The sequence below is a fragment of the Diadema antillarum genome, unplaced genomic scaffold (genome assembly GCF_040938485.1).
Source record: "Diadema antillarum isolate AM-2024a unplaced genomic scaffold, OU_Dant_1.0 scf00000058, whole genome shotgun sequence".
NCBI lineage: Eukaryota > Metazoa > Echinodermata > Echinoidea > Diadematoida > Diadematidae > Diadema > Diadema antillarum.
Window position 1 is genome coordinate 299,459 of NW_027270947.1, and position 27,402 is coordinate 326,860.

At 38.0% G+C, this 27,402-nt stretch overlaps 1 protein-coding gene across 1 annotated transcript in view; it reads right to left on the reverse strand.

The window, feature by feature from the left end:
* The window catches only part of LOC139715972 (C-Maf-inducing protein-like), an 81,233-nt gene that overhangs the window by 24,200 nt on the left and 29,631 nt on the right, over positions 1–27,402 (reverse strand). Inside the window, exons 3-7 of the mRNA XM_071627521.1 lie at positions 21,643–21,765; positions 18,369–18,458; positions 12,611–12,799; positions 11,157–11,260; positions 8,705–8,806 (exon numbers count right to left, since the gene is read on the reverse strand). Coding sequence (XP_071483622.1) covers positions 8,705–8,806; positions 11,157–11,260; positions 12,611–12,799; positions 18,369–18,458; positions 21,643–21,765 — 608 coding nt within the window. The remainder of the gene's footprint in view (positions 1–8,704; positions 8,807–11,156; positions 11,261–12,610; positions 12,800–18,368; positions 18,459–21,642; positions 21,766–27,402) is intronic.

The following is a 27,402-nucleotide window of genomic DNA, read 5'->3' on the forward strand; positions in this document are numbered from 1 at the left end:
CACGCTATCTACATAACTTTCAAGGAAATGTCATTCAAGTGCGTACATGTTCATGCATCTGAGAGTGAATTTCCCGGTTTATGATACTGAAAACACAACTCTGTAATCAAGAGGACACTGGTTGTTAACAGCCTTCTACTAGGAAGCCCCGACATTAGGACCCTTCAGCTGACACGAGAGAAGTGAAATGTGCAATAACTCTGCCAGCAGTTCTATTCATCAGTCGTAGAGGGGCATGACATAGACAGTGTTTGGAGCCGGCCTATCCAATGGTGATCCGCGACCACATTCTACTATTACGCCTGCCATATCACATTCCAGTAACTCATACATCATAACAAGGATTGTACCACAAACACATCACACTATGCTGACTTCAACTGTAAATACGTAAACTGCGATATTACTGACGTCAAAATGTCTGATTCACTGATGCGCGACAAAGGTCCGCAGACGACGCAGTTGCGGGCAAGTCTAAAGAATGAATGCTGGCAATGAATTATGCTCAAAAGTAGCATGCTAAATGAGAAAAGGGGGTTCTATAGAATGGTAGGCCAAGCATAAACACCATTGCTTCCATTAAACACTGCAAAATCTGCCATGATGGATGGGTCATTCAGGTAATGACAGGTTTCGATACTGCCTTTACATATGCTTGGACACCGAGGTGTAGAATATATAAATCACAAATTGCAAGTGCATGATGTACAGATATGGACTGCTTTTTCAGTCTATTATTTATATCATTGCCCTGGGGGTCTCAATCCAATGTTACGGTAATGACCTGAGGAGCTTGCTCCAAGGGTCATAATATTGAGTTTAAGTCCTGACAGGCAGTAAAAGAACAAATAAAAGCAGCCCATATCTGTTTTGTATACTGCATAGAATTAAATGACATTTTACATGGTCAATAGTGATTGCGCCAGCCAATTCAAAAACTATTATATCGTAAGCAAAGTGTTGTCTCAGCTGCAACAGACATTTGCATTGTCACTAGATCAAACAAAAGGGTCACCTCTCATGCTATGGGAGCTAAGCATTTATAGTACATGTACACTATGTACTATAGGTTTTCCCATTCATTTTCAAACTTTTTTCATTCAATTTCACAAATTTTTACTTCAATTTCGTCGCCGGATATCGGGAATAGGCCAATCTTATTTTCAAATTCGTCTTTCATCGTTTATTTTCAATTTAGTCATTTTAGTAATTTGGCATACATTTTTGTCATTTACAGTTCAAATTCGTCCGTCCGTCTTGTAGCACTCAAAACAGCAGGATTGATTTCGTCTTTTGTCAATCATTTTCGTTAAATTTTCATTCATATTCGTCTCATATCTCTATTCGGTGTGATTTCCCAGTCATTCATGCATTTTTTTCTGTAACCGTTCACATTTTACATTCAGGAGTTAACATACACACATGTGTCCCCCCCCCCCACACACACACACACAGAACCACAGATACAGACACACACACAACCAATCCGAGTACACACTGATACAAACAGACGTACCGTCTTGCATACGACAACATCTGGCTAATTTGAATGAAAAATTCATGAAATTGTGTGAACAAAAACGAATTTGATCTTCACATTCTGCAATCCGTCAGCGGGAGGGATGAATTTGAATGACAATTGACGATTCTGAATGCTATGTCTTCGAAAATGTTTGACGAAAAACGAATTACAATTTATAACAACTGACGAAATTGAAGTTAGGATTTGCGTTCCACGTGCTTCTCGGGACAAAATTGAATAATAAATTTTTGAAATTGAATGACAAAAGTGCGAAAATGGATGGGGAAACCTATACTATGAATCAAAGGAGGGTGGTTTGGTACTATGGGGCAGTTTAGTACCAGTCATAAACAACTGACAGTACAAGTAATAGTTGAATTTATGCCCCAAATCTCAACCAATCACACTTAGGGATTGATCAAATGAGGTATAAAACACTATTTGTCTGATAAAGACATGTTTGATTGGGAAAGTACATGTATGCTATGACATCATACCATCCAGCATTTCATTCAAAGTTCTATTCCACTCAATGTTCAACCTAACTTTGATAGATGAAGTAGCATCTATCATCCAAAATGATACCAGATTCATTGAATTCAGACAACAATGAGAATGATAGAGAATTTTCAAGTTTCACATGTTTTCATGTCAGAGCAATATATGCATTGCTAGCATATGTGCAGGATGGAAGAGGCAACAGTGTCATAACCTCGCAGCTGGCTCACTGGTTAATGCAAATGCGCAGTTATACAAATTATGTTTTAAGTTTATCATTTATGGACTACAACTCCTTTCTCAAACAAGTAATCACTGCTTGGTTACTATTAGACTATTACAATGTAGAGGATGCAATTCATTAATTCTTTTTTCAGTTTATTTTTCTAAAAAAAGAAGAAGTGAAAATTAGTGTATAGACTAATCAACAGACCTTCAAGTACATTATTACCATATCAAAATTGCATGTTTTATAACGTGGTTGTGACCTCTGTTCGTGTGTGATCACTGCTGTTTAAAAACAGGTCAACTTTTGCACTCTATAACTTATTGACTTTACATCCAAATTTGGTCGAAATCTGGTGCAAATTCAGGTTCCAAAATTATAATCTATATATCTCTTTGAAATTTACTGTTCAGCTATAAAAAAAAAAAGAGAAAAAAAAAATAGGAAAAAATGATATCACAAGATAAACTGCCGGTCACAAGGACTTCGTTAAAAACCGGAGTTGCTTGTATTCAGTTCCTCTCCTGATGTGCATCTTTACATCTGGCAACACTTACAGTAGCCTCATGCGTGACGTGTGTTCTCAATCTGAATCAAAGATGAATTATTCTCAGCACACCAACACTGTGTTGTCACGTATCCCCTCTGTTGAATGGTTACAGCATGAACAGGGAGCATGACAATATACGTTCAGTGGACGATGTCTGTAATTTTCTAAAGTAGGCGATACTTAAAGGCATAAATTACCATTTGCAGATGAAACAAAAACCCAGCATTAGTGCTTTAAAATAGTTATAAAATGTGAGTTCAGGATAGAAACAACCACTGTAAAAATTTGAACCCGTATTATCGATGTTAAGTATTGATGAATAAACAAAATGTGAACAATAGTTATAATAAAAATGTTTCCAGACTACACCGTCTACAGTTATGGTTTATCAAGAAAAATACTGATATCTCGTTATATTTTAGGCTATATTGCAAAACTTTTATATGGTAGGATGTTTTGTGATACAGCAGATCTACACATATGCATCAAATGTGATATCTTGAAGTTTTTTAAATCACTGCTCCCAAATGTAAACTAGACCTTTAATTGGGATTACTCATACTCAAATGAGACACAGGGGCAAATGATAATAAGAATAATAATTGTAAATTAACATTGCACAGTTTCTATAGAAATACACTCCACTGCGCACAATCGTAGCATAAGAGAGACAAACAGATTAATGAATGAATTACATAAATTAAACTTTAACCAAGAATCTTACAATACAGTTATACAGATTTAAATGTGTAGATGGGCCTGATAGTTCCATAAATCAAATCAAAACTAATAAAAGGTATGTGGGAAGCCTGCAGAAATGTGTTGCAACAAACATGGCTATAGATGGAAAACTTTCCTGGAACAGGTGAGTTTTCAAAAGATTTTTGAAGTTGGTGATTGATGATGTGTGCCAGATTGAGAGATTAAAACGATGGTGTGAATACGCCACCTGATACATTCCTAGTTTGTACTATATCTGCATGTGAACAGTAAATGCAAATCAGACATACTCTTTACATCTTTAATGATAATCAATGCTATATTATCATAATTTTTCCCCACTATGCCTGTCTGCATGAGAAAGTAGATCTTAATCGAAATTCCCAAAATTTGCACTACAGTTGAACCTCTCTTATCCGGCCTCCCTTTATCCGGATCTCTCTATTATACGGACGCAATCTCGCCGTGAATTTTTTTTTTTTTAATAATTACGGGAGGAAAGGGGGATTCCCAACTCCTTGAGAACTCCTACACAAACACACATGAATTACATATTACTTCCAACATGATTAACATACATTACATCAAATTTCCTTCCAAATTGCTTACCTTCAGACATTTTAACATCCCAAACATCCCCAAATGTAACAATGAAAAGGTTGCAGTATACACATTACTACATGTGGTACTACAATGGGCTACATCAGTACTTGTGTATGTATAGTATATAGCATTGAGTCTCCCGTATCCGGCCAAATCCCTTATCCGGATGAGCCCCGGTCCCGACTTGTCCGGATACGAGAGGTTCAACTGTACATGAAAATAAAACAATCTCATAAATTTCTCCAGATAGGCTACTAGTACTTCACACACACATGCAGAAAAAACACACAAATCACTGGGTATTTCATATTTTTACAATTTTGGTTTGCAAGAAAAAAAAAAGGGAGGAAAGAAAAAATGAGTGGCAGGTATACACAAGGAACAACGGATTCATTTGTTCTAAAGGTTGTAATCTGTACCGTCCTACAGACATTGAAACAATCATATGACGCCTATCATAATACTGTCAACAAGGCTCTCCAACATAAGCTGGTATGTAAATAAACCCAGCAATGTCTCTGTACGGCACGTTCACATGGCAGCCAGCTGCAGTGCGGGACAAAATTTAAAGGCTCACTCCACTCGGCGTTCAAATCAATTTTGACAAAAAGAATGGAAACAGAATAGTGGTGGGTTAATTGATATAAAAAAAACACACAAAGAAATATCTTTAAAAAGAATTAAATGGAATTTTACAGTTCCTTGCATTTCTTTTTTTATCACATGCATGCAAAGTCGACAGATGCTTTCATTGCCAAACACATCTTTAATTGATATATATATATATATATATATATATATATATATATATATATATAATAAAGATCTATACCATCTATCACACAAACAATTATTTCCAGTATTTCAGGTACAAATATTGTAAATCATCACAAATTGCAGAAGTACTTGATGCAAGGGCCATAATTTTGCAATCTTTAGTTAATTTTTTCACAGGATATTACATATTGAAAATTTGATAGCAAACCAACAAGAAGAGATATGGTTGGCAATGATTGTACTACCTCATCTGATTTGTGTGTGTGACTGCCATTGTCACCACTGTTTCCTGCAGACATGTGAAACCTCAAAATGCCATGATTGTGGTTCACTTGTAAGGAAACTGTTCTTCTTTTTTTCTTGACTCATTTTTTTTTTTTTAACTGACATCAAATTAAACACAGTGGAGAATTCCTTGTCAAGGGTCAATGGGAAATTCTATCCGGATACAGTTGTATTGCTTTGTATATTTAACAAAAAAAAATCAGATAAATACATGTATAGAAGAGTGAAAATTTGGCAATCAAATCAGACACACATAAAAAAAAGAAGTTATAAACTGTACAAGTCTAATAGCGAGAAACACAAGTTAGTAACCCTGTATAATGATATAGGCATTGAGCAGCTCTCCATTTAGTTCGTACACAAAAATGCATCAATTTTTATTTTTCTCTCGAGAAAAACTTTTTGTCCCCCCCCCCCACAACAAAAATACTTTGTTGTCATTTTTCAATATATCTGATTGTTGGTGATTGCCCTGATTGTGAAGGGATTCTGGTGTAGGTTGGGTGTATGGGATGGGGAGACCTACAGGCAATGGACAGTGAGCTAGCCTTCTCCACTACCAAGGCAGTCTCCCCACCTGCACAAGTACCAAAATCCTACTTCTCTCTCATCACACCATGTCATGCTTTGCGTCATCCCATCAAACCTTTTCCTGAAAATGCTTTGTTGAAATAATGTAAGCTGAACTCTTTGTCATGTATATATCACTTTATGACTGAACAGTGGCAGATCCGCGAGCACGTGGCCCCCTTTAATTGTTTCCGGCTTTTTTTTAAATAAAAGAAATAACAAAAATTAAAGGGGATGCACCAGGCACCTCCCCTGTTTAATAAGTATCTTTTTAATTCAAATAAAAGTACGCATGAAATTGCATGATGACCAACATAAATGTTTAAAGAAAAGCCCCTCTCTTGTCAGCTGATTGTAGTGGCACCAGAAAATTGTGCTTAAGCCTTTTTTTTCTGTCAGGTGATGAAACCTGGAAGTGGCACAAGAAAAAATGAACATTTGCACTTTAGGCTTTTCTTCTTTTTTTCTTTTTTGATTGTCACCTGATTAACTTGGAAGTGATACAAGAAAATTCCTGTTAAGGCCTTTTTTTTTTTTTTGTATGTCAGCTGATTAATCCCTGAAGTTAGAATATAAAATGCTTTGCACCCCCCTCCCCCTTCACGGAATTCCCGGATCTGCCCCTGCTGAAGACCACCAGCCAATGGCTTCAAATTTGAACAGGGGAGCCATAAGTACCCTCTGTCTCTACTCTTCCTAAAGAGAGAGAAAAAAAACAACCACACAAGTTCATAGCAGAGTGATTTCAAATGGCTCTAAAAGTCACCTCAGGAGGAAAAACATGACACCCACATTGCAAAGTGAGATATTCGAGGGAGAAAACATCCATCAAAACTAAAAAATACTCAAAATAGAGAAGAGCCATCCATCTCTCTTTCATTTCCTGATTCTGCAAAGTCAGAATCCGAGGCGTACTAACAGTACTGTAGTAACAGTACTGTACTAACAGTACTGTACTAACAGTGGGCCTTGGACACAACAGCAGACAGCCTGCTTTCAGCTCGGATCGTGCAATGAAAAGGAGAAGGGAATTACATTTGAAACACTGAAAGGGGAAGGACATATCTATTGCCTTGGCTGAAGCCATACTACACAAATCAGGGATTCCCACAACAGAATCCTGTCAAGTACGACATAATTCCAGCGCTCATCCTACAAGAAGAGGAAGAAGAAAAAGAAAGGCAGTCAACGTTGCCAAAAAATTGAATATTAATCCCCCTAAAATTTTACCCAGTTCTACGCAGTTTTGATGTTGCAAATCCTGAGCTGGCAAAGGTTGATTAGAAAAAAGAAAGCATCATATTGGTGTGCTCACGGAAATGTCACGAAGGTCAGACCATGAGTCTGCAAAACATACATGTAACTACTGTGGGATTTTTCATGTGGTGTTGCAGTTTACTAGTAGGAGCAAGAAGTTGAGGCCTTCTACGTATTATTATTATTATTACTATTATTTATAGTGCGCTTTTCCCACAAGGCCCAAAGCGCTTACAATCAATTCAAAACATGTACGACAGTATGTATAATTGGATAAATGTTATATATACAGCTACGAACTAGTTGCTACTGAAAAGATGTGTTTTCAAGGCTTTTTTGAACACACTGACTGATGGAGACTGTCTAACGGTAAGTGGTAAATTGTTCCAGTGCTTTGAAGCAGACACAGTAAATGTCCTATCACCGGCTAAGGTGCGAGGTATGCATATGTATTGAGAAAGGTTGAGTTTTGGAGTATTCATGGGCCTAATATAATTGCAAAGAGGGGTGATGGGAAAATAGTGGCAAACAATGCATAAAGATGAGTCACAATTTTTTGATACAGCCTGCAAGAATTCTACATTTACTAGAACACACAAAATAAAACAAAACACAACAAAACAGACTCTGGACAAATTTGTGATTTTATTCTATGACTAGTGCTACTTCACATTAAAAAAAAAGAATATATATATATATATATATCTGAAATCTTTTGGACATGAAGTCCACACGTTTTCACAGCAAAATGCTTTACTTTGCTCTGCTTCATACGACAACACAATGTGACTAAATCATGGTAGTATAGAGTAAGAGTATAGTAGTATTCAAAGTTGAGTGGCAAGGCATTAGCTGTAATGCTCATGTAGGTTCTACTTTCGTGAATTTGTCACATTGATGCTGGCTCCTGAACACAATGACACTTGAGTATAAAACATCATTCCTCACATACTTCCCGTGTGGCATGATAAATGTGATCCTCCATCTCGGCAAACAGATGCGCACACATTCTCTCTGCACACACATACGTACCGTGATGGTCAAAGATCAACATCGAGTCGATCACTCTCATCTCCAATGCCGAGGAATTCTTACCGATACCTACATTGCTTCATTAATCAAACGGTATCATGTGCACGCGAGATTGCTATAGTTCTACACACCCACACACAGACGGGAATATCTAATACTTTCACTTACACAAGTACCTCACTGCCCATCATTGGGGATGACCCATTGTAGGTGCAGCAATTGTGTGATTCAATATTCACACAAAATTTCCAGTAAACTTTCATTACGATAATTAAAGAATGTTTTAAAAGTATATATATACTTTTGAAGGGTTTGAATTTAAAAGAAAAAAAGATATATAATGCCATTTTCAATTTCTTTTTAAAGTAAGGTCATCATCAAAAAGAGAAAAATTTTATCTAACCAATGATACCGCCTGTGGTATCCAGCATTCATTACATAATCCAGAAATATATTTCAAGATATTATGAAAATGATCAAATACAATTTGATTATTTTCTTTGTTTTTCAGCAGTTTCAACCTCAAATATCTAAAAATTGACTAATATGGATAAATATATATATATATATTTTTTTTTTTTTTTTTTTTTTTTTTTTTTTTAATTTAAACTCTTCATTTATTCATACAATTCCCATATTGGCAAGTAAAAGCACTCTGGCCTACCTGGTTGAGTCCTGGTAGAAGGTGGCGATGGAGGCAAGACAGATGGCCACTAGGTTAGGCAGTACTCTTGGATGGGGGCACTCAATACTCGGTCCATGCATTCTGTAGGACAAAGATGGAGAAGGAAAGAATAAAACAATAAAAAATGGCCACTTGTTATACACAGAAGACACATGGGAGGCAAAACAGGAAATTTGCACCCGTTTCTGAATTACCTTGACAGATCCAACAAAAACATATTTTCAACTCTTGTCGCATCGGCGAGCAAATCTCCTGCGTGGGATGCCTTCAAACATATCCTCAGAAGGAGGAAGTCACCTAAAGCTACCTTGGCAGTATGATCCATTCAACTGTTGGTGTGAGGTTTGATTTTTGTTTTTGTTTTTTCATTCTTGTAGAGCAGTGCATGAAAAAAAAAAAATAATTGGAAGCTTCCATTTTCACTGTCAAAATTCAATTGGATTGTTCCCTTGTGCTATAACACACAGATACTTGACAAATCAGATATGAAAATAAAACATAACATCAATGAAATTCATGATGTGTTTAATTTCATTCAATTGATACATATATCACGCAATTGTGCGGGAAGTTTGACTTTTTACATAAGGAATGAAAATTGTAATTCCTATGCATCAATTAAACTTAATGTCATATTTCGTTTCATTTACTGTATACGCCGAAATATTTCGCGAGGTTTTTATTTTCGTAAATATCACGAGTCAGGTGCTATTCGCAAAATTAAAGACACGCAAAAATATTGACTCTGATCCTGATGTGAATGTGACGTACACATGTACACTTCTCTGTTCAGTACAGGACTCCACGATCGCAAATTTAATCACTTGCGAAATCTTGGGAATTCCCAATTCGCGAAAATTTAGACTCACGAAATATATGGCGTATACAGTAACTGATATCAAAGATGTGTGCTGTAAGTTCGACTTTTTACATAAGGAATCCAAAGTGTAATTCCTAAGTAAAAAGAGTGCAGATTGTGCACACAATCTGCATAGAGAGCTGATGTTTGACTTCTGGCAAGACACACTACTCTAATTGACCTCGGACAAGTTATAAAAGGACTGGTACATCCAAATCATACACTCTTCCATATAACTGTCATTTCATGTCGTGTGAGCAATGCTGAAGACACGTTGAATACGTCTCCATTCCTCCAGAGACAAGCCTGACCTCAGCTGGCTAATTAAAACATGCAGAAGCTGCGACCACACTAAATTGCTCTCATCAAGGGCAATTTGGCAAGATGGCATTTGAAATAATGAGAGCACTGGCAAAGAAAAAAAAAGTCTGAGGGGAAAAAAAAAATCTTCTAAGAATTTTTAAAAGAAAATGTACATGTAAGATGATTATATACTAGGTCAATTTCATATTTGCCAGTATTGATATCAATCAATGCTGTTTGATCTGTACAGGGTATACTGTCACTGTAACACACACGCACACAAACACACACACACACGCACACAAACACACACACACACACACACACACACACACACACCACATACACAGATGCATGCAAACACACACACACAGCTATGAATAACCTCATCCCTGTACACACACAACATTGCTATTCACAGTCTCTCCCAATCCACGTTCGATGTAGGTGTAGGGCTCTACACGTTATGTTCATGCCTTCTATTGTTATGTTAATGCTATGTACTTGTACAATACACCGATGGGCCTTCGATACCAGGCGTCTCAAGAGTATCGGTGCGTCATGCATGTCTTCCGCCCTGCTTCATTCTTGAGATGTTGTTCTACTGACCTTCTGGGGAAAATTCATTACCTACGATGATACTTTTTCATATCAGCTATGAAAGATATCCTAACTTACCATCCTTCTGTATGATCCCGTCATTTTGGACTTGAGATTTACGTTGTGTGGATTTTGTTGTCAGTTTTTCTCTCAAGAAAATGCAATAAGGGAAACCTATCTACAATAAAAAAGTGGACGGCTCTCCATCTTCATTTATTAAAAAAAATAAAAAATAAAGAGTTTGTCCCTAATTACTGACAGTAATGTCAGAAGCTGGGGCAACAGTCATATGGTGAAAATTATTGATAAATCAGGGTATAACAGCACATGAAACAAATATAAACATTTGTGGACGAAAAAAAACAACAGATGTTGACTAAGATCATACACTTCTTTTCACACTGTCAATGTCCATACAATAGGCTGTAGTGTTGCCCTTTTTTTGATGCGGAAATATGTGTGACAAAACTAGAAATAAATCGCTTAACAATTTCCATACAGTAGCTAAGTGGAGTGGGAGAAAAAAGGAATTTCTCGAGTGCCCACTTGTGATACAAATATGTACATTTGTTTGCAAACCCTAGAATTGAGGCCAAGCGCCAGATCTCTGCAAAAGCTACGGGTGTTACTGAGTGCTTTCTTCCATTGCATTAAAGACAAGATACTCACATGCTAACAAATTCTTTAAAGGCAAAATCACGGTTGTCTTTACAGTGTATCGCAAGGATGAAGTCCCTCACAAATGCTTGGAGCCGTGGGTTCTTTCCAAAGTCCTGTTGATGAAGGAGAACAAGTAGATGGCATTGAATCAAGGACAGAATTCAAATTAGCATGTTTGTGCTCGTGAAATCATTGCACTACGGTAAGAGCTTCAGTCTATTCTCCTTTGTGATGTTCCTTCCTATTTGGGCAATGGACACTGTTCATATGAAGTGAAAGTAGCCCAACTTTGAAATAAGAACTTGACCTTTTTTCATTTTTAATCAGTATGCATGGCATAAATTATAGTCCTGTGCAAACGACTGCGAGAGAAACATAATCCCAGTCAGTAAAGTTTAGAGTCACAAAATGAATTTATATTGATAGCATTCAAACTCACAAAGATTATCAAAATACCAAATGCCTGTACATCATAGGAAAACCATCCATGTTATGAGTATCACCCTATTAAAAGTTATCAATGGATCAGACTTCTGCTGTCAAAGCTAAATAGAGAATGTATTAAGCAAATAATCAATGTTGGTGAAGGTGATGGGACAAACTATCACTTTTGAGGCTATCTGGATGTAGCTATCTTTCCTCAGCTGCGCTTCGGAAAGATAGCGTACACATTCAGATTGCCAAGGAAGTGATAGCTTGTCTCATTGTCTGAAACTAAAAGTTGATTATTTGCTTTATATTCCTCATCTAGGGTCCCAGATATTCCCATTTTATTCCACATCTGAAACTGTTTTAGCTGTCTTGGGGTATCCTCAGGGACTAAGGCTACGTACAGTGTAGGTTACTTTAGACGTATGCGCGTAGATGACAAAACAACGAATTTGCTCCACGCCCTGAGCGTGGCACCGAAATAAAAGTGCATTGCACTGTGGTCTATCACTTGACCCAGGTCAAATGATAGACCACAGTGCAATGCACTTTTATTTTGCGTGTACTCAAAATTATAAGTTATATCACGTGTTAGGACTGTGTGGACTAAGAGATCAGCGAAACAAAATGACTATCATCACAGAGTGTAATGAACTTTTCTTCTCAGGTGATGTGATGGGCAAAACTATGCTTTATCACGTGATCAGCTCTTGACCAATCCTATAGCAAGATTCTTAGTACGTGGAATATAATAATTTCTATACCCAGCTGACACAGAGGTTCACTCTTGTGACTGTACGATATTTGTCCTTCTGTCTGTCATCTTTCACACAAAATATCTCCCTAGTCTGACCTCAGCAGTAGAGAGCAATATATCCCTTTAAGTTCTGTCACAATGCTACATACAATATACAAGCTAACTCTAAAATCTGTATTATACACAAACTTTTTGAAGTACTCGAGGGCTTTTTTCATGTATGTTGCATGTTTCGAGTGCCCGTTTGGAGAGGGGGAAAATGTGCAACTCTCATTACCATGTTGTGCTTGAGGATTCGGTGAATGACTGGTGTGAACATCTCTATGACCACTTTGGAGCGGGGCGAGTTGCGGCAATGCTTGCTGAAGAAGGAGCAGATTTCCGGTGAGGGCTGGTTGTTCTCCAGTAGGGGGGCCACGGCCAGGATAATGCTTTCATGCGCCACGGTGTTAATCATGTCTGCATTCTGTGTGCAGCCAGAAGGGGTTAGGGGCATGGATGGGTCAGCAGTATGGATGGGTCAGGGGTGTAGATGGATCAGGGGTGTGAATGGGTCAGAGGGGAGAATGGATCAGGGGGGTGTGAATGGGTCAGGGGTAGATGGATCAGAGGTGTGAATGGGTCGGGGGGTACAGATGGATCAGGGGTTTGAATGGGTCGGGGGTAGATGGATCAGGGGTGAAAGGGTCAGGGGGGGGGGGGTAGATGGATCAGGGGCGTGAATGGGCCGGGGGTAGATGGATCAGGGGTGTGAAAGGGTCAGTTGGTAGATGGACCAGGGGTTTGAAAGGGTCAGGGGGTAGATAGATCAGGGGTGTGAATGGGTCAGGTGTGGATGGGTATGTATGTGGGAGGAGGGAGAAGGGGTTAAAGAGGTTTAGGAATGAGGGGTGGGGTTGAGAAAGGAAAGTTTAGAGCATGGTTGGGATGGGGCAAAGAGATAGTGGAAGAACAGAAAATCATGTTATTATTCTTAAATACCTTTTGAATATACTGATATGTTGAAAACTAATGGATTTTGACTATATTAATTTTCATGGCAAAGCAGGTACCTGGAAGATGTCAAGTCTTAAAACATAAACTTCATATTAACAGCCATTCTCTTAAATCTTCACATATATACATGTATGCACTGACCTGAAGTTCACTGGGCTTCTGGTTTACAACCTCACAGATGTGTGGTATCTAATTTAGTTACATGATAGATGGGGATCATCTGCATATAACTATTAGCAATTCATCTAGGGGAAGATACAACTGCATACTGTGACCATGCTACTGCAGTAGCCTTTCTTCATATGTATTTTCTACTTTTTTCTTTTATTTCAAGTGCATAGCAACTCTGCCAAAAGTATGATATGCTACAAATGATGACTGTATTTATCACTTTCACCATCATCATCATCATTGCCATCATCATCATCACCATCATCATTATCATCGTTACTGGTGGCAATTGCAAGATGAAACAAATGGGAGGCAAACATGCTTTTACAATCAATCATAATATCAGATTACTTTAAGATGGGGTAAATTGCCCGTCAACCCTACTATATCATGCATTGATGTCAGATCAACCTGGAAAGACACACACACACACACACACAAATTATTGTAAGCGGGACTTTAGTTCCTTATATTCCACCTAATCACATAAAATGTATAATGTAGTTATTGGATTCTGAGCTGGTGCTTGTCATATTCTTTATTTTCAATACAGAAACTACACAAAATATCTTTACACAAACTTCTTCTAACTCCATTCCCAAGAATATCACATAACTGCAATAACTGTTAAGTCTCCTAATAATCTTCTAGATTACTATGAATTTCATACTTCTGCAAGTCATCAGCAAGTACGCTTCTTGTTTGTGCAGTATCATCTAGTTTCAGATGTGAAAGAGTATAATTGCAATGCCAGTGATGAGTTTTCTCCAGAGTTTGAAATTTAACTCCGATCCCTGCTTATTTGCACTATTCACACTACTATGACCCTTCTCTCTAGGTGATGTTTGAGAAATGATTCTTTCGATGTTAACAGTCTCAATTGTTGGATAACAGATCAGGAATCGATACACATACAGCACTTTTGCACAATGATCATCAACAATTAATATGTTAACTGTCTCTGGCTTTGGGGATTTCAGTGCTCACGCTATGCGTCAATGGCTTGTGTTTCAATCCAAACATTACTTGGAAACCTGTCAATGTGAAACTGTCATGAAAAGCAGGATACTTCCTTCTTGATCTCAGTCACCATCAGAATATAAACACTTGTAATTGCTTTTTCCTATGGATACTTGCTCACTATACATGTACTGTATACATGTAAAGGCGAACTTACTCTCTAGAGCTCACATTTCTGGTGCAAGTGGAATAGCAATTAACTGTCCTTTCGTGACAATTACAATGTAATTTGCTATTCAGCTGATTGGATAAATTTTACTTGATGCACATATTGAATCTAAATCTCTCTGAGACATCCAATCCCCCCCCCCCATGAAAGAAAGCCACAAAAAAAAAAAAAAAAATACAGCCTTCACACAGATGGCCAATATCTTACATCGCAGCAAATGCAAGTCTACATGCAACCATACACTAACATTGTATCTAGCTATTTCATATCACCCGTGCAGCTCACAACCATACGGGCACTCACATAATATACTCTACATGTATCACTGTCAGATACACGCAGGCTGACAATATATTCTGCCAGGTAAAGTCACCCTTCCTATAGGTGACAATGCACACATTACAAAAGGAAGGAAACAGCTTGCGATAGCGTCAAAGCTTTCATGCTCATTTTAAGGGAGATTAAATGTCACACGATATTCCCATGAGGAGTAATTTGAAACTAGAACTATCACTCATTGTGATTAATATACCCCCACCCACAACTGAGGAAATTAGCTCAACCCAGGATTTTTTTAACTTTTTAATGAAAAAAAAAATACCAAGGCAATGCACTGTTCAACAGTAAATAAATGTATAGCTCACTGTTAGTCAAATGTCCCACATCTCAAGTCAAGTGCTCAAAAACTGAGCGAGCAAGATGAATAAACTGACGATTTCTATGGTTTTTATCAAAAATTGTATAACCCAATGCGCAACACAATGTTGGATATCAAGAAAAAAATGAAGTTTTGCACAACTATAAATCTTGGCCATCACATGTGCCAAATTTCAAGCCAAATGCTAACAGGATGAGGGGCTATAGTTGAATTCACAATATTGGTATACTGTTACCATGGCAACACATTTTCAACACTGACAAAAGAGTTTTTGCACAGCTAGGTAATGTAGAGGTAACATGTGCCAAATATGAAGTTAAAACGCTCTAAACATAGAGAGTTAGGATCTAATCGAAATGTTTGTATGATTTTCATTCAAAATGCACTGTTACCACGGCAACACATTGTTGGAAAATGATGAAATACAAAGTTTGCATATCTCAGTACTACAATGGTTGCATGTGCCAAATTTCAAGCCAAATGCTCAAAGACTGAGGGAGTTACCTGAATCCACAATATTTTTAAATTGATTTTCATTCAAACTATGCTGTTACCATGGCAACACAATGATCAACAATGACGAAAGGTTAATTTTGCAAATCTACATACCATAGTGGTCAGGTGTGCCAAATTTCAAGCTAAATGCTCAAAGACTGAGGGAGTTGGCGGAATCCACATGCTTTTTGGTGAAAAAATGTTGTTACCATGGCAACGCATTGTTCAACAATAATGATAGATTAAGTTTGAACATCTATATGCTATAGTGGTCACCTGTGCCAAATTTCAAGCCAAATGCTCAAAGACTGAGGGAGTTAACTGAATCCAAAATATTTTTGCATGATTTTCATTCAAAATGTACTGTTACCATGGCAACACATTGATCAACAATGACCAAAGACTATGTATGCTCATCTACGTACTATAGTGGTCACATGTGCCAAATTTCAAGTTCAATGCTCGAAGACTGAGGTAGTTACCTGAATTCACAATATTTTTGTATGCATTTTAGTGAAAAGCTGCTGTTACCATGGCAACCCATTGTTCACCACTGACGAAAGATTAAGTTTGCAAATCTATTATGCTATAGTGGTTGCATGTGCCAAATTTCAAGCCAAATGCTCAAAGAGTGAGGGATTTAACTGAATCCACGATATTTTTGTATGATTTTCATTCAAAATATGCCATTACCATGGCAACGCATCGATCACCAGTGACGAAAGATTACCTTTGCACATCTACGTACCACAGTGGTAATGTGTGCCAAATTTCTAGCTAAACGCTTGAAGACTAAAGAAAGTAAGCTGAATCCACAATATTTTTGTATGTTTTTTGGTTAAAAAAGCTGTTACCATGGCAACGCATTGTTCATCGCTGACGAAAGATTAAGTTTGCACATCTATATACTATAGTGGTCATGTGTGCAAAATTTCACGTCAAATGCTCTAAGACTGAGGGAGTTAACTTCATCCACAATATTTTTGTATTACTTTCCTTCAAACTATGCTGTTACCATGGCAACACATCGATAAACAATGACGAAGTAGGAAGTATGCACATCTACATACAATAGTGGTCACATGTGCCAATTTTTAAGCCAAATGCTTGAAAACTGAAGGAGTTAGGCTAATCCACACATTTTTGTACGATTGGTAAAAAAAATTCTGTTGCCATGGCAACAGATTCATCACCACACACATCAAATGTGTTTTGCACAAATATACATTACATTGATCGCATATCCCAAATTCAAACTGAATTGCTATAAAACTAAGAGATTAGAGCAATCCACAACATTTTGTAAGATTTATATGAAAATCTTCCGTTGCCATGGCAACGCATTACGAAATAATCACGAAAAAGGTCTCTTGCACATCTGCCTGTGATAGCGGTCACAAATGCCAAATTTGAAGTTGATTGCTCAAAAAATGAGAAAGTTGTTCAATCCACAAGTTTCTATTAAAATATGCCGTTGCCATGGCAACGCATTATGCGATACTAACAAAAAAGGTGTCTTGCACATCTACCTTTGATAGCAGTCACACAAGCCAAATTTGGGGTCAATTGCTCAAAAAATGAGAGAGGAGTTCGATCCACAACATTTTGCTAGATTTTTTTTAAAATTTGCCGTTGCCATGGCAACTCACTATGCAATACTAACGAAAAAGGTGTCTTGCACATCTCCCTTTGATAGCAGTCACACATGCTAAATTTGGGGATAATTGCTCAAAAAATGAGAGAGTAGTTCGATCCACAAGTTTTTACGAAAATATGCTGTTTCCATGGCAACGCATTATGCGATACTAACGAAAAAGGTGTCTTGCACATCTACCTTTGATAGCGGTCACACATGCCAAATTTGGGGTCAATTGCTCAAAAAATGAGAGAGGAGTTCGACCCACAAGATTTTGCAACGGACCGACCGCCCGACCGCCCGACCGCCCGCCCGCCCGACCGACCGACCGACCGACCGACCGACCGACCGACCGACCGACCGACCGACCGACCGGCCACCCGACCTCAGGATGATTCCTATATACCCCCCCTACACACTATGTGTGGGTGGGGGTATAATGAAAGCAATAAATTGATGGAAGCGGGTCAGACAATTTCAACTAACTGGACTAATATCAAGAGAATTATGACTAGGTAAAAGTAAAGACCAATGCAAATATACTGAACTGTGCATAATCCACATTAAACTAAAACAATAACAAAACAACTTTCCATATCCATGACAGTGATGTACAAATATTTAAAGGCTGGTTTAAAGACTCAAAGAAAGACAGTCATTTAGGAGAGATTACATCTAAAAGCTTTCGATGCTGTTTTAAAATGTGCCCGGTATCTAATACAACATCCTAACAGCATAAGTCTACATGTTTGGTGCAACTTCAGGAACGCAAAGTCACCAAGTTGGACGACAAAAGGACACGCGCCGCACAAACAGTCGTCTCGTGGTGCCGGAGCGAGCCCCGGTCTTGCTCCTGCTCTGGTGCAGGAAGGAAAAAGGGGAGTGGTTACCTGAGAGAGGATGTCCGAGACAATCTCCAGGGGCACCTGGAACACATCCTGGTCTTGGACGCATGTCGTTAAGGTCAGTTCGATCATGGACTGCAGCGGGGGAAAGACAAAATATAATACATCATTCGAAGTATTTGACCTTTAATATAATGAACCCAGGCAGATTTGGAAGGGCCAGAGTATGTCATTTGTTTAAAAACAAAGAAAGAAAGAAAGAAAGAAACAAACAAACAATGCACTCAAAACACTGCATCAACTTTTTTTTTTCAAATCCCTCTATCAATCAGCATTGCAAACACTCTTGCAAATAATCACATTAAATCAGCAAGTTTGAATGCGCAAATTTATTCATCCAGTTTATAGGTGGTGTTTTGAAGATGTATCTTGCAGACAAAAAAAAAAGATTTGCAAATAATTTTCACAGACAGATGAATTTATCAGAAAATGAACATCTAAAAGCAATGAATATTTGCACAACAGGGGCAGTTTCTTTTTCATCCTTTGCATTTATATTTCATTTTACTGTTTCCAGAACAGAATGTATTTCCTGAAACAAACTAACAGCAAGAATATATCCTGCCAGAGAAGATATCCATTTCTGAATAAGTTCAACTTGGAGTTTGATATCTACCTTGATGGCAGGGGTAAATGCACACACGTCATGACATTAAAAAGGTTAGATTCTATGTTGCTTACGTCAATCGTACAATCCATGAAATATGAGAACTGTTCACAGCAATAAAAGAAAAAAAAAACAGCCTGGGTATTCATCAAATTGCAGCAGTACTAGCAAATCAATATGGGTACTTGTGCTGAATAGGTTTCCGATGACATGGACATTACTCATAACAGCTATGATGCACAAATGAAATAAATAAAGTTGAGAAAATGGCTCCCATGTTGCATTACTTCGCAATCTTGCAGACATAACTAGAGTAAGTAGTACCTGCTTGTGAATCCTCTGCTTCAACTTGTTCGTATATGATCCCTCAATTTCTTTCAACATTTTTTTTTTTCATGTTCAAGTATCAGACCAATTTATTTGAAAAACACTGAACACTTTAGGTCACCATTGTGTAATCTACATTACATTGAATGAGCATAGATGGTATCTTTTCCTTTAAAATCACATTCAAATCAATATCGAATTATATCAAGTGAAAAATTGTCTGATAATGGTTTTGCATGATCCTGAAAACCACTCCAGCAAAAACAAAACAAAAAATATATGGAATTTCTGAACTCCCACAACCAAACAAATGGAAGATATCTTATTACATTTCTTCGCATAGGGTTTTTTATAAGACTTGGCTGTATGACGTTAGGTTTGCAATCATATGACTGAAATTTGATACATCTTTTATTATGGAAATCACAATAATTACGTTTGTGAAACTCATGTTTGTACGGGTCTTTGCAGTATAAACATCCTTGGGTATTCTCTCAATGACTTCGTTTCCTTTTGATGTCGATGAACGCAAATTTCTCGACATTCACGTAACATCAACAGTTCCTGACATATTTTTGTTTCATCATTACTTTTTGAGTCAACAACTAGAATCCGCACTGAAAATCTCTTCAGAAGTCCACTAATTCATATCTGAATAGTCCACCACAAAATTGTGTTTTCCTAGGCAAGACCACAATCTGTGCTTTCCTAGTAAGGCCACAAATCTGTTTTCCTATAAACATCCCATTATACTTTTTTTTTTCTTTTAATTTATTTTATATAAAACATCCTTCGTTTGTTCCAAATAATATCATAGAAATGCAAAGTCTGATGTACCCTTGATTGTGTGACTATGCATATTTGACACAAAATTTAATAAAATGCTGAAAACTACTGTACAAGATGAAATTTTTGCCATGGTTTATTTTCACCAATTTCATGAATCGCCTTCAAACGCAAACATTACATTGAGTGAATAGAAGGACATACGAAAACAACAATGCGCAAATATAAAGACATGCAAAAATAACAATGTGCAAAAATATGAATAAAGAAAAATCAAGCCATGCTAGCGCTGGATTTCACAAGCAACTAGTAACTATAGGTCTAGCAACTATATATAGGTCTTGTAGGTCGCTGCACGCTGCATGGGCCAAATGTAGGGATATTGGTAATAACACTTTAGTACAGCACTTTGAATGCAGAAAGCACTAGGGTCTACATTGTTTTTGCTTATGTGCAGCGCAGGGAATCACCATGTAAAATCGTTCGGTACAAGTATAGTCAGTTGTTACTCATTCTTACTCATTTCTTGAAAGGTAACGTAGAAATTACTAAACCCTCACAACTGGGAAATGAACAACATGCCGAAATGGGCAAGCAGCAATTCGCAAAAATATCCATACGTGAACATTTTAGCTCGTACAGTATAATATGGTTAAGGTACCTACTGTACACAGACATGGGAGAATGGGAGAGTAATAAACGATTAGTTTTGTTGGGACATACACAACAGTATGAAAGTTCTACAGTCATAAACGCATTGGTCATAACACTGTTCCTTTTGCTGAAACTCTGGCTGCGTTTATCTAAAAATTTTCTGAGGGAGAATCACGATCCTAAACGCGTTTAAGGCTTTTTCAGGGGTTAGATAAACGCAACCGTGTTTTCAAATGCATTTAGAAACGCTGTTTTGAAACGCCTTTCAAAGGGCGTTTTGAAACGTGTTTGAGACCAAGATCGCCATTATGTGAGTAGATAAACGCAATGCCGTTTTGAAACGCATTTATATCTCAAGGTCAAATCCCAGCTGTTTCCAGTTGTGCTCTCTACCCATTATTTGTGTGTGACTGAGGAGGCATGTTTGGTGGTATGCAGTTGACCTTTAATTCCCGGGTCAAACGGCGCAAAGCAGCTGCGCAGTGGCACCACTTGAATCGCGATTGTATGATGGTTAGATAAACACAACGCGGCACCCTGAGAATCGCGTTTCAAACCACGTTTGCAAACACCGTTCCAAACGCGTTTTGAAACGTGATTCTATCTCTGAAGTTAGATAAATGCAGCCACAGTTTTACTAAATTTCATTAGAAACGTGACACAAGACCAAAGATTGTATGATTTGTTAATTATATGTAGTCTCAAGATACTAGCTACTTTCGAAATGCCCTTCATCTCACGAAAGTCACTTTTTAAGAAATATTCCGCACACAGAATGCCCTTATGATGAATGTGTTGAAATCATGAGCCTTATCCAACAAAATGTAGATAAGACTACGATTCTCTCCAGGTTTTAGCAGCCTCTCAGGCACTGTGCACACTCACCGATATTTCTTGCATGAAGACCTCTGGCTTGGTGGTGTTACAAATGAGCTTCTTGAACCGGTGAATGGCCCTCTTCCAGAGAAGGGAGTTAAGCCACTGGTCCCGCACATAGACATTGCTGGCCTGCAAGGGAGGGAACGGAAAAAAGGAAGAAAAAGGATGAACCACTGTAAACACGGAAAGATTGGCATTTCATTCATTTTCGTGTATTTTGTGCTATATTTGGCAAGTATTTATTTTGCAACCCGCAAAAAATATCTTTACAATTCTCTACACATTTTGGATGGGTTGAATCATGTGTTTTGTCAGTAATGCCTCCCTGGTACATGTTCGTATGTGTGTGTGTGTGTGTGTGTGTAAGTGCATGTTCCCTAGTACTACTGGAAGTATTCATTTCAGCTCAGTGTGTACAGGCTAGTTAGCCGTCCACTTGAATGGGCCAACGAGCACATCAAGTTTCACAGAGACTCCAACCCCACGCACCTTCTGATCTGGAGATTCTCCCGCCCGAAACCCCTAGCAAACGGGAGACTCCAAGTTGATGTGTGCGAAGCGCGAAGTTCCTAGGGTTCTAGATGTTCTCTGGTGCTATCTAAGGCTTATTTCTTCAACATACGATACCAATAGGTAAGAAACCCTTTCCATCGGGAGACACAGAGCCAGGGCGGGAGAAATCAAATCTCAAACGGGAGAACGGGAGATTCTGCAAAAATGGGTTTTCGGCGGGAGATGTCCCGTCGAGAACGGAAGAGTTGGAGTCTCTGGTTTCATGCAGGGAAATGTCAAATCAAATTGACTTGTGTGTGTGTGTGTGCGTTTGAATTGGATGAAAACATACAAGGAAGCAATTGTGCAGCGCAAAAAACCAACGAATATGTTTTTGAGCCGCTCAGTGCAAAGAATTAATCACACGAAAATATCGTCATTTATACTGTACAGCAGTACAGAGTTGCTATTTAATGCATTCTAATGTCTCTTCAGAGACTTTGGAAAGAAGTTATCATTTTGTTTTGTCTCGAAAAAACAGAAAGGAAGCATATTGTGACCAAGTTAGGATTTTCTTGCCAACATTCGTACAATATGTACTATCTACTTGTCAATATGTACCACCTCTTGCAAACATTATGTACCATCTGCCTCCAAATATCAGTTTGCTTTGAAATATGGCAACAAGGTTTGTATTACAACTGTAACTGCTGCCAGGAAGTACTTTCACTCGTTTATAATATATATAATATATAAGAAGATCATATCATAATTACCATTATCCTCATTATTATTATCCTCCTCCTCCTCCTCTGCCTAATTATCACCATTATCATTATTATTACAATATTAAATATTCTGCAGACTAAAGTTGGTAAACAGTAAAATAACAAAGAGTACAAAATGTGCAGCTCCTGTATCTCGAGGCATTCAAGAACAAGACATACTTTTCTCGGGGGGGGGGGGGGGACAGAGGATGAGACACAGAAAAGAAAAAGGCGGCTATTGATTCATTAAAACTGGTTCACTCTCTGACAGATACAGAATGATCAGTGGCGCTGCCTTCCTAGAGACGATGATAAGTAGATGTGCAGTGTGTTCTCAGCGAACAGCGGTCACGTAGCTTTCGCCCGCCCACTCACTACCCCAAGAGTTTCAGAGTGACAAGCATAGCATTCTGGGTCCTTATGTCTTGGCTATATTCTGGCAGGTCTGGCGTGCAGCATGAAATGAGGCTGGCATCTCAACGACTTATGCATGAGAAGCAGCCATGGTGCGCTCATTACTTGAATCATCTAAATAAGCACATAAATGCAATGAGCAGAGAATTATGTTGGTGCTCATTACTTTACTTTAATAAAATTTCCAAATAAATCACAAATATTTACTTGCTCAGAGGAGAATTCTGTTGAAACTTTGTGATGTACAAAATGTGTCACTCCTGGATATTATGATAATTTGAAATTGCAGAATCTTTGTCTGCATGATCTATTTACGATATTGAATTCCTAGAATTTGCGTCAGAGACAAATAAAAGGCATTTTCAGATCCCATAATGTTGATCTGTGCATTGCTCGTGTATATGATTTGAATGTTTGCTCTGTGCTAAAACCATGGAGGTTCAAGAGATGGAGTCACAGCAGTATTATTCCCTTTGAACCCACGTTTGATGCTGCTATTCAAAATATCTTGAAGTATATGCCAAACTGGATATGCCAGACAGATAGGAAGACAATTGAGTCATGTCTCATAGCATACTTGACTAGCCCCTCTCTAAGGAAAATACATCTTCATCATGGTTACTGTAAAACATGATATATTCGTGGCATGAATTTTTCGCGAATTGGAACCGGCAGCCTTTTTCATGGCATGAAATTTTCACGAAGTGCCACTGGCGTTCAATGTATAATAGTGTAAACAAGGACTTTCGCGTGCATTTTAATTTCGCGAATCTTGGCGCTCGCGAAATTCGCAAAATTAAAGTGCACGCGAAAATTCCTCGTTTTACAGTATTACTTTCGCCATCCCTACTTGATAAGCAGTGGATTATGGTAAAGGCACCGGCATGCAGCAATAGAAATTGATGAAACTGATGAAATAGCGATCACAATGATTCATCTGGACAAGTCTGGACATTAAACTGACATACATTAATTCATGAAGAACTATACTTGAAGATTATACCATATCACTTTTATTTGTTGGAATGGATCCAAAAAGTGATAAACTTGGCTTAACCGGAGGGTGCAGTTTCAAACACTTCGCAACATACAATGTACACCTCTGATTTACACTTTTGTACATACTTTCTGGACAGGATTTCTTTTTTAATGTTTATTGTTAACATGAAATCTAATTTAGAATGAATACACAGGCAAAATATATCTGATACTGTGTTACAGAATAAAATGAATCTTACATTTACTCACAAATATGGTGGTATCGAACCCAGATCATCAAAGGCACAGATGCACCTGTGGAATTCTGATGTGCATCCCTAGAAAATGACAGCCTGTTTGAATAATTATAGCCAGTCGATTCTCTAGCTCATATACCTCCTTGCTAAAATGATGTCCATCACCCATGGCCATATCAACTGCTGCCTGATTATAGGACATGTGCATATATATCTTAAAAGCATAGAATAGTTGAGTGCATCGCCACAACGAGATAAAAAACTGACAACGTGCTGTTATCCATGTTACCCTGGTATGCATCTCCAATCGATCATTACACCTATGGGAATGTCAGTGCCATAAATGTCAAAGATATGATGCAGCTCAGTCTTTCAACTGTTTCTAACATTAGCAAACAATATAATCATACAGTATAATAATACATGCTCCATTTCCATCACAATTGTTATTCTTCTCCGCCTTCATTTCATCATCATAGATCTTCAATATCATTATTTCTTTAGACATCATCATCACCATCATTAGTACCCTTCAAATACTAATTGTAATTCACACAATTATCATGTACTGGGACATATGTAAGGAACAAACATTTTCTGGCTGGGAAGAAATACTACTTCATCGTCAAAACTCTGGTATGCCATGTCATTAGTCTCTATTCATGTGTTTGTTTGTTGTTTGTTTTTTCTGTTTGTTTGTACATGTAAGTGGATGTTTGAGTTACCTTAACTCGATCTCTCTCCTGATTGGTAAACAGATCACACCTCCCTCTATCCCCAACACCCTCCTTCTATCTCTGTGTCTTACCACACTTAACTGCTCTGACCTCATTTTAAAGAACCACTAGCATGGGAATGCCATACAACGGGAAGGCTGATCAAACTTGGATTTTATATTTGAGAATCCCCGTACAAATTGCGTACAGCTTTATCACCCATCTCTATGTAAGTATACGCACAGCTGAAGAATCTCAACCGCAGTCGGACATTACCGATAAGCTAATGCTTTGATACACATATTCGCTGGCAGGCAGTTCTATCCGGGTAGGCAGGCGCTAGTCATAGCTTTCGAATGTACATGTATACCCTGATGGGGAACAAAAGAAAATCAATTTTATCGGGTCAACCTTCTCTTCCCACGCTGCTGAGTCTTTAACATGCAGTTGGCTCCTACTTTGCCTTGACCGCAAAGTTACTGCCAATTTTTTCAATCGTACGATGCTGAATGTTTATTGCCCATACCAGACAGCGTGTCTCTTCCCTTTAAAGAGGGTGCACCTCTTCCTATCGTCCCATATTACGGAGTTACAATAGAAGCTGTGAAGTTGAAGGGTTTGGGTTTCGGTTTTATAGGGGAAATGGCAGGGGTTGCTCTTTGTGTTTGTTATGCCTGCTTTAGAAGGCTTCTTTCCAGGCCCTGCTGCCAAGTATTCTGCCATAGTGGATTTTAAAAAAACAAAATAAGCAACAACAACAACAAAATGCTCTTGTACGGACAGCAATTCTGCACAAAAGCAGGAAATGGACAGAAGTCACGGAAATGAAATCTCATGTATACAGAACTTTTTTTCTAACGTGTAGGAAGTCTATGGCAAAACATAATTTTGTTTATTGAATGCATCTGAAATAGAATTTTAGATTATCAGAAATGTAAGATGCCTGATTATAAATAGAAACTCACTGTCCTTACTCTTCTGACCAGGTGTGACAATAGTGTCTCTAGTAGAAGCCATATATTTCTTTGCTCTGCCTTCTCTAGCTCTTGAGCTCTTTAGTGCCATCCAGAGCAATTGTATTTTTCTCAATGCTCATGACTGCCTTGAAAAGCAGTACCAGTAGTTATTTGGGTTGCTCTACAGCCTACAGGGGGAAAAAAAGTTTTTAATGTAAGACAAAACAGACAAACAAACAAATCAAAAACAAAACAAAAAATATGACTTTGGCACTGAATTCAAGTCTATACCAGCACAACCACAGTCTAACACTCTGTGCTCAAATTCTCTTTAGATTTGATGGAACGCTTGTATGATCATACTGTAAACGTCCTCCATCAAAATCCGCATGAATAGAGTTTGGTGTGAATGAAAGACACGGGAGATTGAATCTGATAATGACATCAGCCAGTTTTAATGCATACCAGGCTGAGGATATTCCAAAAAAAAAGAAAAAAAAATATGTTGAAAGACAAGATGAAGGTAAAAATTGATGAGTTGTATTGAGAATTGTAATTATTGACTTCATCTATCATCTTTCCCAAGTTGAAACACGTTTCAATACCCATTATCAAAACACACTTGCAAACGCCTTTCGGACTGCATTTCTTGAGTTGTTGCATTTATCAACTGTGTCATAAATCGACTGGGAGGCCTTGTCACTGTGCAGCGCCATTGAGCAGTTTGACCCGAGGGAGATGTGTAATTGGCAGTGGTTGTCATGGGCATGCCGAGCAACATGTTCACACCTTTCAAAACGACTTTGCATTTATCAACTCTAAGAAAGGTGTTTCTGGCTCAAACATGTTTGCAATCACATTTTTGGGGGGGCCTTTCAGAAATATGTTTATAACTCCATAATCAAAACAGCTTTGTGTTTATCAACTGCCTAAAACTCCCTGAAAGTTGTTTGGAAACCTTTATTCTGCATCAGAAGTGAGTTGATAAACGCACCCATTGAGAGTTGTAAGTAGAGTACTGTATAAGCTGGTATTTTCGGGAGGGTTTAATTTTCACAAATTTCGCGAATCACAGTTGGATCGTGAATTTAACAAAACGCAAAAATGTCTCCATGCGCTTTGTTAATAGAGCATTAATGTAAGCCTTGGCGTCGATTCGCGAAAACAACATCTCACTAAAATGTTT